The sequence below is a fragment of the Lynx rufus genome, unplaced genomic scaffold (genome assembly GCF_022079265.1).
Source record: "Lynx rufus isolate CCGP_SWC_20201006 ecotype Redwood Valley unplaced genomic scaffold, mLynRuf1.p SCAF_6, whole genome shotgun sequence".
NCBI lineage: Eukaryota > Metazoa > Chordata > Mammalia > Carnivora > Felidae > Lynx > Lynx rufus.
Window position 1 is genome coordinate 43318371 of NW_025814878.1, and position 22911 is coordinate 43341281.

Consider the following 22911-nt stretch of genomic DNA (forward strand, 5'->3'; position numbering starts at 1 on the left):
ATTATCTTTTTAAAACTTTTCAAATTGCTAAAATATTTAGATTTGTATGTTACTCAGATCTTCTTTGTCTTAGGTCATGCTAAATGTGTAGAAGTTGTAAAAACTTTCAATTTACCATTACTGATGCTTGGGGGAGGTGGATACACAATTCGTAATGTTGCTCGATGTTGGACATACGAGACTGCAGTTGCCCTTGATTGTGAGATTCCCAATGGTAGGTATTCTTATTATGATATCTTTATTGGTTGGAACTGTTTATATATACAAATGGATGGATGGATGGATGATTAGAGTAGATTCCAAAACCATGTAAATAGAATAGTCACTTAATACATTCCCTTTGTGTTCACTTTTATATATTTTCTTGGGGAACATTTCACAACTTGAATCTGGATTTTGTGCATGGATTTGTGTGAAAACTGAACTTTTAATATGTCACTTTATTTCATTGTTTTTAATAGAATTGCCATATAATGATTACTTTGAGTATTTTGGCCCGGACTTCAAACTGCATATTAGTCCTTCAAACATGACAAACCAGAATACTCCCGAATATATGGAAAAGATAAAGTAAGAAATTATTGAATTGGTTTGATAAACATTTCATCTTTAGCTTTATATCAGATACTTCCTTTGTCTTATTCAAAAGCATTGAAACCTTAAGATTACTGATATTTTTTTCCTGAGATAATGAAAATGTATGGACCTCATAGCTCAAAAATATTTCCATTTTCTATTAAATATTTTTAAATCGCAAAGGTTCTCTAAATTGTATACTTCCTTGCCTTACATGAAAGTGAAATTTTCATTTTTGAAAACATTTTGATAAAGCTTTATTTCTAAGAACAAAGTGTTTAGAGGGTTATTGTAGTACACAGGCCTGAGTTTGTGTCCTCTTTCTTTGCCACACATTAGTTTTGTGACATGTGGCAGGTTCATTTGCCTTGAAGGCTTGTATTTTCTCACCAGTGAAATGGGGGATGCAATAGTACCTACATTATAAATTTTGAGGATTGAATGGGTTAATGACAGTCTGAAGTATCAGTGCTTTTATGTGTTACTAATTTAACTCACAGGTTAAGTCAGATAAAGATGAAATTTTTGCGTAATGTTTCCTGTTACATTTAAGAGGAACTTGAAAGAAAATGAATTTTGTCTAATACATCTGTACGTGTAATTTAGACAGCGCTTATTTGAAAATTTACGCATGTTACCTCATGCACCTGGCGTCCAGATGCAAGCTATTCCAGAAGATGCTGTTCATGAAGACAGCGGAGATGAAGATGGAGAAGATCCAGACAAGAGAATTTCTAGTAAGATAATACCTTGATGTGAATTCTGTTACATTTTTCTGATTTGTTAAAAACTTCACTTTGGGTCATGTTTCCTGAGCACACCATTATTACTGGCCTTTTTTTCCATTGCTAATCTTCCATAGTTTTACTTTCATATGCCTTAAAGCCTGATTTGAGTGTCAACGTTTTCAGTTCATGTGACTGTACATATGTGGTCAAATTTAATTATGTATATTTGGGAATTAATTAGTAATACCAATTATCCAAAGTAGAATGGGTTGAATAACATTAAGCACCTTCTGTTTGACTTTCCAGCTTCTCATTCTATTTATTATTGATTGCTAGAGCAATAGCATAATAGTATGCTGTTGTGGTGTAGACATTCTAACATACTTGGTATTAATGATATTTTTAATGTCTATCTAAAATCTTTGTATAATTAGTTCGAGCATCTGACAAACGGATAGCTTGTGATGAAGAATTCTCAGACTCTGAGGATGAAGGAGAAGGAGGTCGTAGAAATGTGGCTGATCATAAGAAAGGAGCCAAGAAAGCTAGAATTGAAGAAGACAAGAAGGAAACAGAGGACAAAAAAGCAGGTCAGGTTTATTTTTTGGTAAAGGTGTTTTAACTCTAAATTTTAAAAATGAGCTTCACTGCAGTTTTTATGAGAGCCTGAAGGCCATTACACAAGTAAGTATTAGAAAGGTGTGTGTGCTAGGTAGATGACTTTTTTTTCCCAATGTAAATGGTGCTTAGCTCTTAAATCTTTTATTTAGGGCTCTGCTGATGTTACTAATCACATTTGCTCTATAATGTAGAAAACCTTATTACCTACTGTCTCTTGCTGACATAGGCATAAAATAGCAAACATTACACTATGATGATACAGACTGGGTGAGAAGACCAAGTGGGTATAGGTCCCTTTGGAGTCTGTGGGCAGAACTGAAATTCTAAGATAATCTTTAATTACCTAAAGTTTATTTGATGGGAATTAAACACAAAAGAAGAGTCATATTATCTTCAGACCAGTTTTTCACCATTGTGAAAAAGCTAGGAGAATAGACTTTGCTCAGAAGTTGTTGAATGAAAACATAAAAACTCTGAGGAAAGAGAAGGGATTTGGAAGCTGGGTTGGAGAGGAAGTATAATACTTCAATGCTTTAACTTTAAAAATGCTGTTAGTAGCTTGTCTTTTGACAAAATGATGCTCTAAGTGGTGAATTTACTACCAGAATTGGTTATCTTTTATCTGAGTTCCCAGAACACTTACACATACCTTGGTCATTTTGTTTAACACATTGTATTATAGTGCCTCGTTATAGGATTTTATGTATCTCCTTGCTAGATTGGGCTGCCCAAGGCTAGGGAACACCAGATCTTAAATATCTGTACTCTCAACACTTGGTGCATTTCTTGATTGGATACCTGATGCCTGTATACAAGTAATGGTGATGAGCATGAGTTTAGCTGGCTGTTAATTTTAACCCTGTAGCATGCGGAAAACTGATAGAGATACTGGGCCAACATCCTTTTCCTTTTATCTATTATATCGAAGTTACATGAATAAGCTGGCTATCGTGTTCTTTTTTCTTTTTTACTAGAGAGGTTAGGATTCCACAGCATATCTGACACTTTTAGTTCTGTTCTTTTACTCATGATTCACTCCTCTGTAGGCTACCATTCTCTACCATTTTATAATTTTAACTTTGCAATGTATCACAATGATGGCTCCAGTCTGCTCTTATGTACTGATTGGCATCCAGAAATTCCATCTATTTTTGAGGTAAGGAGGACTTTGCTTTAGCTGTAGGATTGTTCTAGTATTTTTCATTTCTCTCACTGTCTGTATATATTCTTGTCATTTTTGAAGTTTCTTCTCATTTTAAAATCTTTATCTTTTTTGTGCTTTTTGTTTGTTTTCCAAACGGGAAAACACATTTACTAGGGTGCTGCTTGTCTTTAATTGCCTTTTTAGCTAAAAAGAGAGTACCTTTTGCTCTGGCTTAGTAGCCTGGTAGTGGATTAATCTCTTAGTATTTAGCTCCTCAAAACTTGTGTTGCTGATAATGATAACTTTAAAAAAAATTCTTTCGTGGTGGGGCTCTTCTTGTAAGACCTTCCAATTGTTAAAATCCCTTGTCCTACACATAAAGAAATATTACCATAGAAAACATTTTTAAAAATCTATAATCAAAACCTCTAAAGTGGGGGCCATTTCTTTTTCCTCCTCCCTTTCCCAGTTCCATTTTAGCAATTTGAATTATTAAGTTTACATATCTAAAATTAAGCCAGAAGTTGAAAGAAACGTCATCCTTATTGTCACACACATGTTTGTATTGTAAGGCAGACCAGTTTCCTGAAATGTGTATGTAGAATGCTTAGTGATGCTGTGTATAATCGCTGTATCTTTATTATTAGGTCATTACGTCACAACTTTGGCTCATATGCTTCTTTAAAGAAGAAATTCACATTTAGGCTAATTTGTTTTAGTAATCTTGAGTTTGTAGTGGTAATGTTACTATTTTATTGATTTTTATTAAAATGGTTGAGTTTCAGTACTTACACAGTGAGAGTTAAAGTGAATAAGCAGTAAGATTTAGCCTCTGTTGTGTCTTGGGTTTATCTTACCTGATTCTCTCTTCTCAGAATACTTCAGTCCCAGTGGTCTTTCATTTCTTCCTTCTAAACCTGCTAATTCCACCTTGCCTCAAAGTCCTTTTAAGGTTTCCCTCCATTCAAGATACTTCATCCCATTTCCCACCCAAAAGCTATTCATTCTTAAGACATTTCTCTCTCTCTCTTTTTTATCTATACAAGGTTATTTATTATGAAATTATTAATAAAGCAAAATACTTGGAAAAAGGCAAATATTGACTAACATAGGACCCGTTAAATGGATTATGGTACATAAGAATGAGGAAGATCTGGGGCACCTGGGTGGCTCAGTCGGTTAAGCGTCCAACTCTTGATTTCGGCTCAGGTCATGATCCCATGGTTCGAACCCCACATTAGGCTCTGTGCTGACAGCATGGAGCCTGCATGGGATTCTCCCTCTCTCTTTCTCTCTGCCCCTCCCCTGCTCATGTGCTCTTTCTCTCTCTCCCTCAAAATAAATAAGTAAATTTAATGGAAAAAAAAGAAAAAAGAATGAGGAAGATCTGTATGTACTGCTATATAATGGGATGGTTCTCTATTCTTTTTTTAAAGATTTTCTTTACTTTCATTTTATTTTATTGTATGAATATGATTTATTATCAAATTGGCTTACATACAACACCCAGAGCTCATCCCAACAAGTGCCCTCAATGCCCATCACCCATTTTCCCTTCTCCCCCACCCCCCATCCACCCTCAGTTTGTTCTCTGTATTTAAGAATCTCCTGTGGTTTGCTTCCCTCCCTCTCTGTTTGTAACTATTTTTCCCCCTTCCCTTCCCCCAGGGTCTTCTGTTAAGTTTCTCAAGATCCACATATGAGTGAAAACATATGATATCTGTCCTTCTCTGACTTATTTCACTCAGCGTAATGCCTTTTAGTTCCATCCACGTTGTTGCAAATGACAGGATTTCATTCTTTCTCATTGCCAAGTGCCACATCTTCTTTAATTCTGAGGGCATCTCTCAAAGGTCACTTCTTGGTGGTAGTTTTTCCCAACCTCCCTCAGTGCTGCTGTGCTCATGTCTGTAGGCTGAACTTCTCCGCAGTGCATATCTCAGCTATAATACTGTGGTGCAAGGAAAACAACTTCAGAGGGCAGGGTCTATGTGACATTAACTCCTTGAACCTCTCTCATTTAGCACAGCACCTAACAAAGCTTGTATAGTTATTGAATTCATGAATAGTAAAATTGTATAGGACAGCTTTTTTTTTTTTTTTTTTTTTAATATTTGTTGATTTTGGGGGAGAGCCCAAGTGAGGGGAAGAGAGAGGAGACAGAGGATCCGAAGTTGGCTCTGCACGGACAGTCTTGACTGCAGCAAGCCCGATGTGGGATCTCAAACTGTGAGACATGACCTGAGCCAAAGCTGAACACTAAAACAGCTGAGCCACCCAGGTGCCCCTAAGACAGCGTTTTATATTTTAAGTAAGGTATACATTTTATATTTTAAAGTAAGTTTTAATCTCTTCCCAATTTTTGTTTTTAGATGTTAAGGAAGAAGATAAATCCAAGGACAGTAGTGGTGAAAAAACAGATACCAAAGGGTAAATTGTGTTTTTTATCTAATAATTTCTATATACTATAAAAATAATAAATACATTTACTTTAGGTGTGTTTATGTGTGTATTCTTTTGAGAAGTGCTGGACCGAACTTGACTGAGAGCATCAGTAAGTTGAATGAGGTGTTCTAAATTTTACTCTGTATTGGTGGTGCACAAGATAATATATGCCGTCTAACTATCAGTGTATGTGTTATCTGTTTCTTTTTTACTTATGTAGCTTGCCTTAAAAAATGGTGAAGACTAGTAATGTGTAACTGAACGTTAAATCAGTTTGTATTGTACGTAATGTATCTGAGACCTTTTGCTATTAACTTTATGTGATCTTTTCATGGTGCTCTTATTTCTGTATACATGATTACTTTGTGTGTGTGTGTGTGGTGTTGGCAGATGGGTAAATTTAAAATTTTTTTTAATGTTTATTTATTTTTGAGAGAGACCAAGAGACAGAGAGCAAGCTGGGGAGGGGCAGAGAGAGGAAGACACAGAATCTGAAGCAGGCTCCAGGCTCTGAGCTGTCAGCACAGAGCCCAACACGGGGCTTGAACTCCACGAACCGTGAGATCATGACCTGAGAAGTCGGACACTTAACCGACTGAGCCACCCAGGCATCCCGAGATGGGTAAATTAAACACTGGGCTGGTATAACATGATTCATAATTTAGTTATGTTTGGCAAAATCATAATTGAGGTGTTTATCATCAGAAAGCATACATTTGACCACATGTAATTTTGTGCTAGCCTTTATAAGATAACTTGAATAGATTGTAAAATCACTGGAAAGATTAAGGTAGTCCGTACTCTAAAAAGTGACTCAAGGCATTATGAGTGTGTGTTTCTTGGCATGACCCTCCAGGACTTTAATATTTTATGTTGCCTCTTTTAACAGAGCCAAATCAGAACAGCTCAGCAACCCTTGAATTTGAGTGTCTCACCAATTTCAGAAACCATAAAAGAGTGAGAAAATATCGGGAAGAAAAATTTTTTCTTTTTGAAGACTTCTGGCTTCATTTTATACTACTTTGGCATGGACTGTATTTATTTTCAAAATGGCTTTTTTTGTTTTTGTTTTTCTTGGCAAGTTTTATTGTGAGTTTTCTAATTATGAAGCAAAATTTCTTTCTCCACCATGCTTTATGTGATAGTATTTAAAATTGATGTGAGTTATTATGTCAAAAAACTGATCTATTAAAGAAGTAATTGGCCTTTCTGAGCTGATTTTTCCATCTTTTGTAATTATCTTTATTAAAAAATTGTACTTGGATTGCCTTTTGTCTGTTTCTTACATGAAATCTTTTTTCAGAGGCAAATAACATGACTTTCTGTACAATTAGAATACACTAGAGGAACTGATAACAGCTTCAAGGACATCCATTTACTATTCAAGAAAGAGTATTTTACAGTAAATATTTATTAATGCACTAGGAGTTCTAACCATCTTGGTTTTTATACTTTGGCCAGTCAGTGTCAGTGAAGATTGACATCTCATTATAATAATTTATCTCTGAATTAATAATATAAGCTATGCGACTAAGATCCAGGAATTATATTTGAGCTGAACCAAAGATTCCCAAAAATTGGAAAAAATGAAAATTCTGAATTGGAAGAAAACCATAATCAGAGAAGGAAACTGTCTTCCATACTAGCAATATGTGACTTTGTTGCCAACCCCCACTATGTACCAAGTAGACAAGGAATTGTATGGTTGTGTCTGACCAGAATTTTCCTGTATTCATATTAAGTCTGTCTAAAATAAAACCTATTTAGACAAAACCTGGTCTAAGCTGCATTTACGTAACATCCAGGTTCCACTCTTAAGTTTCCAAACCAAGGAAATAAACATTTAAAGAATCAGTTCATCTTTGAATTTATCGAGTATATTCATTTTAATGCTTCGGGTATGCAACTGAACATAATGGTGGAAGAATGCCCGCAGCACCGCTTACATTCTGGTGGTAGGAGGCAGACATGTGGGCAGTTTGTACTTGAGGATGTGCAAGAGAAAATACATTTTAGGAACCTGTCAAAACGAGTGAAATCACCTTGCCAGGCCTAACCTGATGGTTTTGAGATGAAAATCCTAAAATTCTAGAAGATAGATAAAACATGTTTGTTTCTGTGTAAGCCCCTGCTTTCAGATGTTCACAGGAACGAACACCTGGATTTAGGTAATGAGCAGCCATGCATCCATTCAGATTTATCATGTTTTTTCACTTTTGCCATATTTGCTTCAAGTGTTTTTTTTTTCCCTTTAAGTAGATTCTATACAGTTTGAAGACTATACACTTTGCCATGTAATTCCCCTTTTCCCACTCTTTAGAAGTAACCACTAGTCTGAAGTTCATGCATATTTTACCCATATTTTTACTCTTGCAAATCTGTCAGCATCTAAGCCTGTATGACATTAGATATTAAAGAACTCAGTCCTTCATTAAAGGAGTAAGGAAATGTGTTTGTGTTCTGTAACTTGGTTCATTTTATATTGTGATTTACCCCTGTTGCAAGTGTAGTTCATTTTATATATAATTGAAGCTTCAAGAGAGTTATGAAACGAATTCAGCCCAGGTCACTTGGTACAACATCCAAATGACAGAACTACTGAAAGAACAAAGACCCCATTTACAATTAAAAATTTCTAGAAATAAAAGTGCAGAGAAACCACGGTTCTGGTCTTAGAGTGAGAAAGATCAATGTAACAGGATGTCAAGATCAATAATACACATTTGGAAATTAATACTGGATAAAAATACTTGAGATGGTGAGGGAAGAGAGAGTTAACTACTTTGGTGGGATAATGGATAGTCAGATGGAAGAAGTTTTACGCCTTCCACCAGAAAAATTTAAGTTGGAAAGGGGAAATGAAGCCCATAAGTACTAGAAACTTTAAGAAGAAAATAATTGGAGTAGAGATCTTTCTGACTCCAAACCGTAGAAGAAACAATTGATACATTCGACTAAGGGGGGAAAAAAGTTGCAGGCTAATAAAAGTAAGTTGAGGAAAAGACATGGCAGTGGGAGAACCGCAACTTGTCACCGTTCAAAAGGCTAACATCTAAAGCTAGTAGAGAAAGACTAAAGTGCATGAAGGATGTGAAGTTAACTGGGAAAGAAAGACACATAGTTGTTAAATATGAAAAGGTCCTGAACCACTTTTAAATGCATATTAAAAAGATATTTTTTGGCCTGATTTTTTTAAACCTATCATAAATTTGAAGTGTTGGCAAGAGTTTGAGGAAATTGTCATATTGTAGTAGGGTGTGTGAGTCACTATAACCCTGAGCTTAATTTAACAAAATGACAAATAATCTAATTCAAAATTCCACTTTTGGAAAATTTAACATACTTGATGTGCAGATGACTTTCAGAGATCATTATGCAACAGTGTTTGAAAAAAAGATAAAAATGACTTAATGTTCAGTAGAGGCAGAGTTGAATGATTGTTATGAAAGAATACTGTACAGCGATAGCAAATATGAGATATGGAAATACGGAATATGGAAAAACCTTCAAGGGCTACCATTAAGGGGAAAAAGGCAGATGTGGATCACATGACATACTACCTTATTTGTGTGTTAATAAAATATCTAGGAAAGGTGATAATGAAATGGAGCATTGGAGCATTGGCTGCTTCCATGGGGATTTGAAGGTTGGACCATTACACAAAAATTGTAATTAAAAAATGCAAGAAGATAATTTCCGGTTGAAGGGATAGGAATTTTGCACAGCGTTACAGCTTCCTTTTCCACGTCTCAAATTCTTGAGATGACTTTCAGATTCTTGCAGTCCATTTGTTGTGACAGTAGTGACTTCGTTTTACTTTTTCCCAGGAGGAGGAACATGTGCCATGTGGCTAAAAGCCCCAATGCCTAAGATGAGATATAAACCATCTGGAAGAATCATGTGGTCCTGATCAGGGTAAAGTAGCTATCAACTATCATTAGTTTTGTTTTTTTTTTTTTTTAATGACACTTTACAACTAAGACCTCAACTCAGGGAAAAACAAAACGAAACAACGGTCCTTTAATGAAGATGTTGCTTTGTTCTTTTTTTTAAAAAAAAAAATTTTTTAATGTTTATTTTTTTTTAACGTTTATTTATTTTTGAGACAGAGACAGAGCATGAACAGGGGAGGGGAAGAGAGAGAGGGAGACATAGAATCTGAAACAGGCTCCAGGCTCGGAGCTGTCAGCACAGAGCCCGATGCGGGGCTCGAACCCACAAACCGTGAGATCATGACCTGAGCCGAAGTCGGACGCTTCACCGACTGAGCCACCCAGGCACCCCAGATGTTGCTTTGTTCTTAGTTTTTCACATTTCTTCGTGACATGGGCGAATGCTTGTTCCAAGTCAGCATTGGTAATACAACGTAATGATATATAACTAATCTGCCCTTCTACCAAAGCTACTAGCATCCTGTCGATAGGAGAGTTTTCAGAGTTCTTACATTGAAGTCATGTACTTGCATCTGCTTCCATTGCCTTCAGTAAAAATATTGCTGAAGCTTCTCTGTTCTCTGAGATTCATAACATTTTGCATTTCTATTGTGATATAAATGACATGGGTTTTCAAGGTTTAAATGAAAACTTCGATTTGTGTGCTCTCACAAGTATGCGTTTCAGTAGTGTAAGATCCCTTTTTCTTCACCATAATCCTGTGTAAGTTACTAACTTCTCTGTGCTTCCATTCGTTTTTAGTTTAAAATGAGGAAGGTGATAATCATCCCTACCTCACAGGGTTGTCACAAGGTTTGAATAATGTTCAGTTAAGTGTTAGCTGCTATTGTTAGGGGGGTCTGGCTGGCTCAGTCGGTAGAGTATGTGACTTGATCTCAAGGCTAGGAGTTCAAGCCCCGTGGTGGGTGTAGAGATTACTATTAAAAAAAAAAAAAAGAAAGAAAAAGAAGAAAGAAAAATACAGCGATCAGTGTTTGCTGCCATTGGTTTTGTTAACATGTCAGGTAAAGGGTAATAGATGGGGCCAAAATGATTTCAGGGAGAAAGCCTGAAAGCTTCACGTGTTCTTCAGACGTCACATGGATTGCATTTGAGCCTTTTGTTGCAATTTGGTGTCTACTAAAACTACTAGGTCATGGAGGTTAGAGAAGCAATCTTCTGAGAACTCAGTTTAGCAAGCAATCTAGTAAGATTTGGCAAATTTAGGAGGATCTTAATGCTGTTGCAATTTGAGAATAATCTGTCAGGGAAGATTGTTGTGAATGGATTATGGACAAAATAAGACATTGTTATTGGCTAGTCATTTGAGTAGCAATATTAATGCGAAGAACTAACGCTCAGGAGAGTTCCAGTATTTAGGAGCTGCTCAACGATTGCTGCAATTTCCCCACCTCACCACAAGATGGCATATATTCCATTGTTTAAATATTTTTCTAGCTGCATTTTTCTTCTGTAGTCACTTGGTCTATTTAACAAGCAGAGTAACACTAACAGGTTCTTTTGGATGCAGGCTTGGAATCAGTACTATTTGAATTAAGCTACAATTTGGTGTACTTAGTTGGGAATTTCTGTAGGTAAAACAATTATAACACTAATTCCTGAGTTTATATCCATAAAATAAAATAGAGTGTATCTGGTAATAAATTGTGACTTTTCTAGTAAAAAGTAGAATATAAATTAAGGCGAGAAGAAGAAGAATTTTCTATTTTTGCTGGAAGGTGTAATCATTTAATATATACAGTTAAACAGGAGAATTGTAATTTATTTCTAGGATATGTAGCTTAGTACAGTGAAGGTAATATGCAGGGGCATTGGATTCTTGTTCCACAACTTCTGTCATTAAGCTACGTACATAACCTCTTTGATCTTTGGCACTTCACAGAGTCATGATTAAGATTATTAATAAATTCTTTTCTAGTGGAATAAATGACAAGGGAGAACATATTCCTTGCTTAGATTCTGTTATTTTTTTTTTTTAATACTTTTTGTTTTTGAGAGAGCTCAAGGGAGGGAGGGACAAAGAGAGAGATGACAGAGGATCCGAAGTGGGCTCTGCGCTGAGAGCAGCAAGCCTGATGTGAGGCTCCAACTCACAAACTAGCAGTTTATGACCCGGGCCGAAGTCAGACGCTCAACTGACTGAGCCACCCAGGCGCCCCAGTTAGATTGTGTTATTGATAGAGCTCTGAACTGGTAAAAAAAAATTTTGGAGGGCTCACCTTGTGACAAGTGGTATGTGTGTAGGGGCGAGTTTAACAGTTATGATTGAAATCTAAAACTAACCCCTTTGGGTTGTGACTCTTCCAGCTTCTCTTGTGTATCGTCCAACAAATCACTTTTTTTTGTTTCTTCAGAAATCAACATTTCAAGGGTGACCTCCAGTCATGCGGTCTATACTCACTAGGCTGATGTACAGGTAAAACTTCAATGAACAGGCAAGTATAGACAGACATTCCTAAAAGAGAAAACATTATCACAATTGCGTCTGCTTAACAGATACCGACAAAAGGTCATCATGGTCGGGCAACCAATAAGCTGAATGTTTGATTTGAAGGGACAAGAATTTCTCCTTTTGCCTTTTTCACCTGCACTTGTCCTATATCTTTCAATGGGAAAAGCACTTGAAAAATCTCATTATTCTGCAGGATAGCAGGGAAGTTCCAACTTTGTTGCCTTTGACCAGATTTCAGGTGAGATCGACATGCTTGAGGGCACGCTCGTATGCTCCAGGGGTGGGTACGAGCCTTCCAGATGCAAGAATGGGAGCACTAATCTCATCAGCATTTCAGAAGTTAGACTCTTCTAACTGGGCTGGATTTCTCATTTCCATAGGATCTGCCTGCAGTGGACATACAGTATTTTTCAGGAAAAGATTTTCTCTATGATCCACAATCCAAACCATTATTGGCTATTATACTCCCTATCAACCAAATGCAAAAGAAACTTCTTTTTGGTGCACTGAAAGGAGATACTCTTTTCAGACGCATTTATTTGTGTAGTTTAATGTTTACATGTAATAAACTTAGGTATAATTTCTATGCTATTCCCTTAAATGGTGAATACCCTTTCAAAATCTGTTTTAAAATCAAATTAACATAAATCTTTAAGCACATAGTAAAGCTCTTTTATCATCCTATTTCTAGAGTTAAGCAGAAAACTCTATAAGCTCATTTACTTCAGATCGATTTATGACCATGGTGGGCATAAATCTGATTTCCCATATACGCATGCTGGACCCTAATGGTTATGTAAGGTAAGCAGCCTTATCTTAAACTTGCTTGGGCTTCTTACCCGACTTCCTCAAAACACCATCATCACGTAGAGTAGCAACAGACAAAGAGCCGTGGCCTGGAAATCATAAATATGAAGTTAGTCCCAGCCTTTGCATTCTATAGTTCTGCTTTGGCCAAGTCACTTCAATTGTCTATGCCTCAGTTTACTCATCTGTAAACCTGGGTAGGTAACAGCTGGCAAATAACCATGCTTTTCCACCATGTCCTCTCTGTTACCTGTGGCAGATATCACAAACTGGTAAGTGCTTTGCTGGCCTTAAATTCTTCTCCACACAGAAAAACCCTACAATGAATCAGAGTTGGCATTAAAGATGAAATGTTTTTGCCGTTCCTGTGCTGTGAGATGTTTAAAGCCCAAAGTCAACAGAGCGAGCCTTCATGTCTTTATGCATAAGCATGGAATATATTTCTTGGTTGTCGAATATGATATATTAGAAATTATTTTTACTGTCAATATTTTCCTCATAGCTAAACATTTGCCCATAGAGATTCATTTTTAAAATTGTAAATCAGTTCATTATACCAAGAAGTGCTATTGGAAGACTATAAAGGTCATAGAGACCAGAGTTTCCCTGCGTCAGAGTCAAATCAGGAAAGAGAAACCGTACTGTAATGTGAATGTGAAATTTTAATAACAATCATTAATTATAATAGGATTAGAGTATTGAGGGATTGCCTAGTAAAAATGAAGAGAATAAATTTTTAAAAACCACAGGAATAACATGTAAGGAGCAGCCACTACCCCTAGGGCTGTGAGCGTACCCAAAGAAGAGCCCAACTCCCCCACCCAAGCTTCTGGAGAGGGCACACTGATGGCTCACCGGATGGCACAGAAGTCACTGGGGGACCGCATTGGTGGAACTTGCTGGAAATCCACCCTCTAACCCCTGCCCGAAATCCTGTCTCCAGGGGGCTGGGGAAAGCTACTCCTAGAAAGGTGTCTTGTGGAAGGGACTCAGCCATGAAACTGCTTGAGCTGCCTGATGGGGTACAGGTGAGACTCCGGCTGCTGGACGCTGCCGATCACCCTACAGTGGGGCCAAGAGCTAGGGAAGCTGCCCATGCTCCAGGCAGTAGGCGCCAGGGAAGCCGTGGACCTGCGGCGACCTGCTAAGAGCACACCACGACCGACCGGAGGAGCCACTTCACCCTCTGGCACCCTCTACTGACAGCTTAATATCGTGGCAGCTGGCAAAACAGAAACAGTTAAAAGATCGAACTCCCACGCCGCAGTGCAGGCAATGGAAGATGCGTTTGCAGCCGAGAGGCAAACTGATAACTGGTCTGTTCCTCTTTCCAAAGGACTCTTTGGTGTTAGCTGTTGTGTGCAACGGAGAAGTAAATTCTCAACCCTTCTCTCTGTGGACTTAGCTTGGCTAGGCTTGGGTCACTTCTGCCTTGCCCTTAGAGGTAAATCCTTTTTTTTTTCTTTCTGCACAACTACCTAACATGTCTCTCAGCCACTGGCACCACCAGTTGATTTCCTCTTTGGTGCCTTTTGACCCTTTGCTGGTAATTGCCTGACAGAATTCCTGTGACTAGGAGTATCGAGTGTAAGTGAAGGTTAAAATAATGAAGCTGTCTAGTCTTGGGGTATGAGCGCTAGGAGGATAAACTTACTGAATGTTGAGTTTTACTCCAGACAACATAGGGAACTCTAAAACAACACTTGTTTGAGACACTTGCTGAAGCCAGATGGCATTGGAGCAAACTGTGTCTATGCTTAGTGAAGCTATATAAGGTAGTCTAAAGGCCACTGAAACTGGGCCTCCACCATTTGCTATCTTTGTGACTTTGGACAAGTTTCCCAAACTCTCTGAGCCTCAGTTTCATCATCTACAAAATGAGGATGATCTCAATTTCAGATAGATCCAAAGATGAAATGAGAAACGACTTTATCTCTGGTTCTTCCCAAAGCTGTACGAGTATATTAACAAGAAGCAAAAATAAATCCAGAAGGAGAATGTAAGAGGATACAATAGCATGAAAGGGAAGTGATCATTTTGGAAAGTCATAGGCAGGCGGTAACTGGAACTTACTCTTGCAATGATAAAAAGTCAGGAACCAGTCCGTTTCCTGCCAGAACTTGGAAAAGGCTTAGAACGGGATGCCTCACTGAAGGCTGCAGTGCTGATGGGAGGTGAAAATGGGAAGACTGGCTGATGTCTTTAAGAGGAGCGATTAGATCCCTAAATACCATTCCCTACCCTGAGAAGCCTGGCAGACACCCTTCCGCCCCAATTAGGAGAGATTTGCCTTCTGCAGAAATTGAACCAGATTGGTTCTGGGCTCAGAGACATAGAAGATGAGATGACATATTGAGAAAATGAGCCTTCATACCAAACTGTGAGATTCTACTGAGTGTAGGTCTCTTTGTGAACTCATAATTCTTTTTCTTTTTTTTAAGATTTGATTTTTAAGTAATCTCTACACCCAACATAGGGCTCAAACACACAACCCCAAGATCAAGAGTTGCACACTCCACCAAGTGAGCCAGCCAGGCATTATGTGAACTCATAATTCTTGAGTTTGTTGAGCTTCATGGGTTTGTAGATATATTTAATCAAATTTGGGAAATTATTTGGAGAGATCAATAAAATTGACAAACTTTTAGCTAAGCTAAGAAAAGCAGGATACATATATTAACTAAAATCAGCAATGGAAGTGGAGACATTACTACCAAACTTACAGAAATAAAGGTATTCAAGAGAATACTATGAAGAATTGTGTGCCAACAATTTGATAACTTAGATGACATGGAGAAATTCTTAGAAATACACAAATTATCAAAGCTGACTCAAAAAGAAAAAAATCTCAATAGACCTGTTATAAGTAAAGGGATTGAATATTTTTAAAAAAAATTTTTTAATGTTTATTTATTTTTGAGAGACAGAATGCAAGTGAGTTGGGACAGAGAGAGGGAGAGAGATACAGAATCCGAAGCAGGCTCCAGGCTCCGAGCTGTCAGCACAGAGCCCGATGCAGGGCTCAAACTCAGGAACTGTAAGATCATGACCCGAGCTCAAGTCGGTCGCTCAACTGCCTGAGCCACCCAGGCACCCCAGGGATTGAATTTTTAATTAAAAAAAAAAAAAAAACAAAAACAAAAAAACAACTCCCAATAAAGAAAAGTCCAGGACCAGATGGCTTCACTGGTGAATTTTATCAATCATTTAAAGGATTAACACCAGTCCTCAAACTCTTACAAAAAGTAGACGATGAAGGAACACTTCCCAACTCATTTTATGAGGCCAGTCTTTTCCTGGTACCAAAGCCAGATGAAGACACCACCAGAAACAACTGAAGACCCATGTCTCTTATGTATATCTGATATATATTTAACCCATAAAGAAGAGTGAAATACTGATACATGCTATAGCACAGACAAACCTTGAAAACCTTACACCAAGGGTGCCTGAGCTCAGTCGGTTAAACATATGACTCGATTTCAGCTCAGGTCATGATCACACGGTTTGCAAGATTGAGCCCCGCACCATAGCCAGCTGACAGTGTAGAGCCTGCCTGGGCTTCTCTCTCCCTCTCCCTCCCTCTCTCTCTCAGTAAATAAATAAATAAACTTTAAAAAATTACACTAAGTTCAAAGAAGCCCGACACAAAATGTCACCTGTTTTATGACTGCCGTTATACAGAATATTCAGAACAGATCAATTCTTAGCAAGAGAATTTAGATTGGCAGTTGCCAGAGGCTAGCACAGAGGGCTAAAATAATAGCTAGTGCCTAATGGGTACAAGTCCTTTGGGATGATGAAAACGTTTTGGAACTAGATAGAGGTGGTGGTTGTACAACTGTGGATGCACTGAACGCCACTGAATGGTCACTTTAAAATGGTCGATTTTGTGTTCTATGAATTTCACCTCTAAAATAAATACTTGTGTTTATGTTAGGCCCTCTCCTAACTGATGCTTTTCTGGTGGTGCTGAGAGCATTGGCCCCAAATCTAATCTAATCTGCCTTCCGATATAAGGAAGGAGCTAGACATTCAACAAGCAAGTACACAGGCAAATACACAGTTACAGTTGTGGTGAGTGTATACAGAGGAAAAGAAGGAGTTGTAGGAAGAGAACAGTGAGGGAAATTGGATTAGACTGGGCGGTGGGGGAAAGGGGTGAAGGGAGAGACAGGGTCAGGAAGTTCTAGCTGAGGAAATGTCTTTTCAGCGGGATCTGAAGCATCAGAATTAGCCTAGTGGGGAACTGAGTATCGCATACCCCGGACATTGGGAGCAGCACACCAAGTGTCCCGAGACGAGAGAGAGAGCAGTGCATTTGAGGAAAGGAAAGAGTTGGAGCCCACCGAGCAAGGCACCAGAAGGAGCTGGAGAGAAGGGCAATTGAACGCTATTATCAACTGAGAAGGTAGAAACAGGAAGTAACATGACATGATTCACATTTTAAAATGCTGCTGTGTGGTGAACAAATTGTTGAGAGGCAGGAATGAAAGCAGCGAGATCAGTTAGGGGATGTGACATTTTACAAAACAGCCTGCAAGTTTGTGACATTGCTCCCATTGAGAAGTGGTGTCTCCGTCCTCCCCCTTGGATCCGAGTGGGCTCATGGCTGCTTCAAACAAAATACAACAGAACTGACACCTAGAGGACTCTTAAGGCTGGGTCATAAAAGACCATTCAGATTCTTCCTCATGTTCTAGGGATATGCACTGCAGGGAAACCCAGATGCCATGTCTGACTGTCCTGTATCTGCCCAGCTCGAGAGGCTTATGTAGACACTTCTGTTGCTAGTCCTAGCTGAACCCAGTCTTCCAGGCACCCTCCGCACCCCCAAGGGACCAGAGAGGGGAGTCCAGCTATCTTGGACCCTCTGGCCCAGCCCATGTTCCAGTGAATGCCATTCAGTGACTTCAGTTGTTTCCTTGAGGAGCAGAAGAGTGGCCCAGCTCAGCTCTATGGGCACCCCCAGACCCTTCTCAGATTCTGATAATCTACTTTGAGTCTCCTCCAGATGGGGGCTGGGGGACACACATCGGCCTACCTCACCTGATAGTTCTTTGGATCAATCTCTTCAGAAAGAAGGTGAAGGAAGGGAATAAGATGAGCAAAAAACCAAAATTGGAGTCTCATCGCTGCCACTGTTAGTAGTGCCTGATTTAAAGCACGTTATTTAACCTCATTACTCTTTGGTTACCTAATTCATAAAATGGGGATGATGATACAATGGTGCTGATCTCATGGGTTCGTTGAGAGAATGACAGAAGAGAATGCATACAAAGTGCTCAAAGAGTGCCTGGCATATTTTAAGTGCCTAGTTTATATTACTTATTATTAATACCTAAATTCTATTCCATAGATCAGAACAAAATTTGGCAAGTGAGACTACTCCGTGGTTTCTGAGTTGGCTTAATTTCTCAATATTATACCAGTGTCAAGATTCACTGTTGCTAGAACTAACACTTTTAAAAATTAAGTATGTCATGATTTGGAAATTTGATATCACAGAAATATATCATGATAGGTTAAAATAACCTTGTCTCCAAACACTTTCCAGGTACAAAAGTAAACAACTAGAACTGTACAGGGGAATGGAAGACAAGAGTTAGTGAATGAAGATATGAAAGTGCTTTGAAAGCAAGCTGGGAGGTTTTGATGACAACCTTTTGGCCATTCGGTATCACCATCCCCAAGGATACCGGCTCTAGCGTACCTTAAATATACATGACAAACACAGCTCAGGAGAAGGAAATGTCCCATCCCTTCTCCTTCTTTGGTCATAAGTGTGGAGACTAACTAATCTTCTTGTGTCATTCTCTCCAAGAGAGAATGGTGCTTGGAAACGTGAATAATGTGTGGAACTGTAAATTTTTATAGTGTTTTTGAGGCTGATTAAAAAAAAAAATCATTGGCAAACATAAAAGACTTAGTTCCCAGATGTTCATTTTAGTATCGTTTATAGTAACAACCTAAATAGTTAGTCTTGCAAATTTCTGTAAGGAATTATAGTTTATTAACTCACTGGAATATTAATTATTCCATAAACATGATGGTGTAAAACTATATTGTTGACATAGAAATATATTTAGATATATTAATTCGTGAGGGAAAAGCAGGTTACATTGTTAACATTTTATAACTTTCAGATAACGGAGGGAAACCTCGAGGTAAAAAAAAAAGTCCCCACAAAGAAGCAAACTTTGAGATTCCCGGTGTTTTATTTTCGACTAGAATCTTAAAGAAATCCAGAAGGACACGTGCTGAAGATCTAGAACCTGTTGTGGGGCGGGCCCGATGAAGACTTGCCACAGAACAAAAGGAAATGGCGGGTTACTGACCTGCCCTTCGGAGAGGTTCCAGAGCAATCTTCGGGGATTGCCCTATGGTTAGTCAATCTGAATCTCCCTTAGAACAAGCTGAAAACCCAGAACAAAGCACAGGATCAAAATCTAAACCTGTGTCTCCCATAGTCTGTTTTGCAAAACACTAGTTCCATGGTATATGCATAGTTGATAAAATAAGAAGCATGTTCCTTTCTCAAATAGTTTGGGGAAGCTTTTAGATTAAATGTTGACAAATATATTTGCAGGAGCACCTGACCGGAACCTTGAATGTGAAGCTGTGCTTGTTGATCTCCCAAACAGAGGTACCATGTTCACACTTCTCTAACTAGTGTCCTCGGAGATTCCTCATGGAAAAAAAGTGTCCCATGGTCCATAAAGTAGAGAAATATGTGTCAATGGGCTAGACACCTTCTCATCTTTGAATATCTTTCTTTTTCATCTCCTGTATTCAGCCCACTGGCATTGATTTGTTTCTTCCATCATAATATTTTTCGAATGTGTCCATTTAAAATCATATATTATTTTAACGTACGACTGGGTGGCACCTGGCTGGCTGTGGCACCTGTGTGGCTCGGTTGGTTAGGCATCCGACTCCTGATTTAGGCTCAGGTCATGATCTCATTCACGATGGTGAGATCGTGCCCCACGTCAGGCTCCATGATGGGCAAGGAGCCTCAAGATTCTCTCTCTCTCTTCCTCTACCCTTCTCCCCAGCCTGCACTCTCTCTCTCTCACAATAAATAAATAAATAAATAAATAAATAAATAAAATCATATATTAACATTGAGCTTCTATTAAATACTAGGCATTTAAAAACCTTTATCATTTAGTTTTTGAAAAATTATGGATGCTAATTTCGCCTCTGTTTTCTAAGTAGAGACACTGAGGTGTAGAGAGATTGGGTACCTTGATCGGGGTCAATGGACTCATAAGTGATTGAGCTTTGATTCAAGTCTTTGAAGTACATGCTTTCCCCAGTAGCACATTTTAATTCTACTTCAATGACCTTCCTTATTTTCACCATGCACCACAGCAACAGCCTCCTTAGTTTGTCTTCCTTCCCGGCAGTCTCTTTCTGCTTCGATCCGCCTAGCCCTGCTATATTCCTGCTGCCAGGCTAATTTCTCTTACATGCATGTATCCCAAAGATCAAGGGCCCCAAAAGCCCTTATTTGAATCTGGCAGGGGAGGGAGCTGTGAGGGTCCAGTGGCTTCATGGAAACTTCACCTATGGAAAAAATGTTTCTGCCGCCATTAACACTTTCAAAGAAAAAAGATTATAAATTATCAGAAGAAGGTGAGACAGTTATAACTTTCTAGAGTATTTGAATATGTGCCCTCAAGTCAAGTAGCATCTAGAGAGGAGCAGGATATGGAGAAGGAATGAGCTAATGGTCCGGTTATTGCCTGACTTCCCTCTTTGCCTGTTGCACACCATGGGGAGGTAGGTCCTTCTCCCCTGCACAGGAGACCAGGTCTGGGAAACCTACCAACAATCCATGATGGAAACTGGAAAGGGAAGCTGATGTTTTGATTAAGCGAATATTTGAAATTATTTCATTCCAAAGAAAAATATCCCAATTAAAGTGCCAAGCATTCAGTATTCACAAACAAAAAACAGATGCAACATGTGTTCAGTTTGAAACTGACTTGGGAATAACTCTCCCGAAACTGAATGTGGACATATTTAAACAATATAATTCATAACAGAGCTCTAGAAGGGTTTCGAAGAGGAGACAAAGGAGTACTATACACACATTTAGCTATCCCTAGAGTATGGGCATGTACTGAATGTAATAAATATATGTCTGCTATTTAGCTCTGCAATTTCCACATGCTTTTTACGTGACTGCATTACTGATTACATAAGACACTAAAATCTTTTTTAGGAATACATATAGTGGTAACGTTTTTAGAACCAAATTATAAAAATAATTAGCCGGTGGAAAAACTTTTTTTTCTACTTCTCAAGTTCAATATTTTCCTGAAAAAATTTTCTGCTTCCTGATTTGGAAAATGAACTTGGAGCCAAGATTTACTTTCTCTTAGAAAGGAAACTTCAATAAAGTTTTGTCATTCTTTGATCCTTTTAGAAAAACGAGGCTTATCACTCTTCAGAAAACAAAATTCTCCGATAACTTCTTGCATTCCTTTTGTATAAACGTGGGAGTACAAGACAGGATCATAGTTAAAAAAAATTATTCTCAGGACTGCTAAATTTTAGCCAATCTTCCACCCAAGTGAATAAAAAGTTTTAGCAGGTCCATAAAATGCTTCCACATATTTCTAACCAGAAAGTTGATGGTGGATATCAGGTTGTAATATTTTGCAGTTAATATTGTCATCAGTATTTTCCATATGTTTTTTTGTTGTTTTCCTTGATTTACCAAATGAGATTTCTCAAATTTTTAATGCGTTGTTTTAGCTACAGTCCTCACATTCAAAATAAATTTACATAGAATCTATTCAACAAATATATATTGAATGCTTGCTATGTGCAAAACACTATACTGTGCTGTTTTGAACTTTCCATTTGAATTAAACTTTTATATTGGTTAACTTATGAGTTAACTTCATAGACTGATTTTAGAAGCAAATTTTCAATTAGCTTTTCTTTATTCTAGTTCCTCACCAACCTACTTTACAATTGACTCTGTACCTGTGGCGTCGCAATTGATAAAAAAGAGTGGGTTTAATACGGTGTATTATGCATCCAATACAATTTTAAATTATTAATCTGATGCAAAAGTGGGGAATAAGATTAAAACGTTAAATGAAAGTGGAAATATATAGATATAGTACGTGACCTAAGACAATATAAACATATATATGACCAGCGAAGATATTATGATAGATTTCATTATTTGCCCCAATTCCCCCTCCCCACCCCACTTTCCCTCTATGCCATGCCATTTGGCAGTGCTCTCCCATAGTAGGCATACTTCTTATGGACTATTACTTAGGTTGTGTTTGATCTCTACTTTTGGTTTGGTCATGTGAATTGCCTTGGTCAATAGAATGAGGCAGAAGGGATAGCGTGCTAGCTCCAAAGTTAAGCCTCAAGGGATCTTGCATATTTCCACCTTCTCTCTTGTGTTCCTGCCACCCATGAGAAAGATAAGCCCAGGGCTAGCCAGGTGCCAGAAAAAGGAATTTAGACACATGGAAGTGGGTTGCCCCCACTAAAGTAGTCGAACCAACCTATAGCTGGAGCCCAGCTCTTATCAGCTCTGTTAGTTTTCCAGGACTGCCGTAACAGACTAGGGGGCTTCAACAACAGAAATTCGGTTTTTCACAGCCCTGAAGCCTGGAAGTCCAAGATCAAGGCTAGAAGTCTGGTAGGTTTGGTTTCTTCTGAGGCTTCTCTTCTTGGCTTGTAGCTTGTCTTTATGTTCACCTAGCATTCTCTTTTGAGGCATTCCTCTTTTGTAACAACACCAATCATACTCGATTAGGCCCACCATAATGACCTGATTTTAACTTAGTTACTTCTTTAAAGAGCCTTTCTCCAAATACAGTCACATTCTGAGGAACTAGGTGTTGGGACTTTGACATACCATTTTTGGGGGGATGCAAGTCAACCTGTGACATCAACCAAACTCAGCCTAGATCAGGCAATCCTCAGGTGTCAAAGAGATTCATCAGCTATAATAATAATAGATTAGCATTTTAAGGAAGTGAATTTTGGTGTGCTTTGTTTCAAAATATTAGCTTATCAGGGGCGCCCGGGTGGCTCAGTTGGTTGAGCGTCCGACTTTGGATCAGGTCATGATCTCACAGTTTGTGAGTTTGAGTCCCACATCAGACTCTTGGCAGTCAGTGCAGAGCCCATCTTGAATCC

The 22911-nt window shown here is 38.3% G+C and overlaps 1 protein-coding gene across 1 annotated transcript in view; it reads left to right on the top strand.

The window, feature by feature from the left end:
- HDAC2 (histone deacetylase 2) overlaps positions 1-6778 on the top strand; it is a 29719-nt gene extending 22941 nt beyond the window's left edge. Inside the window, exons 9-14 of the mRNA XM_047101776.1 lie at positions 74-214; positions 462-570; positions 1183-1313; positions 1739-1894; positions 5442-5499; positions 6404-6778. Of these exons, the coding sequence (XP_046957732.1) occupies positions 74-214; positions 462-570; positions 1183-1313; positions 1739-1894; positions 5442-5499; positions 6404-6434 (626 nt within the window). The 3' untranslated portion in view covers positions 6435-6778. The remainder of the gene's footprint in view (positions 1-73; positions 215-461; positions 571-1182; positions 1314-1738; positions 1895-5441; positions 5500-6403) is intronic.
- The last annotated feature ends 16133 nt before the right edge of the window (positions 6779-22911 follow it).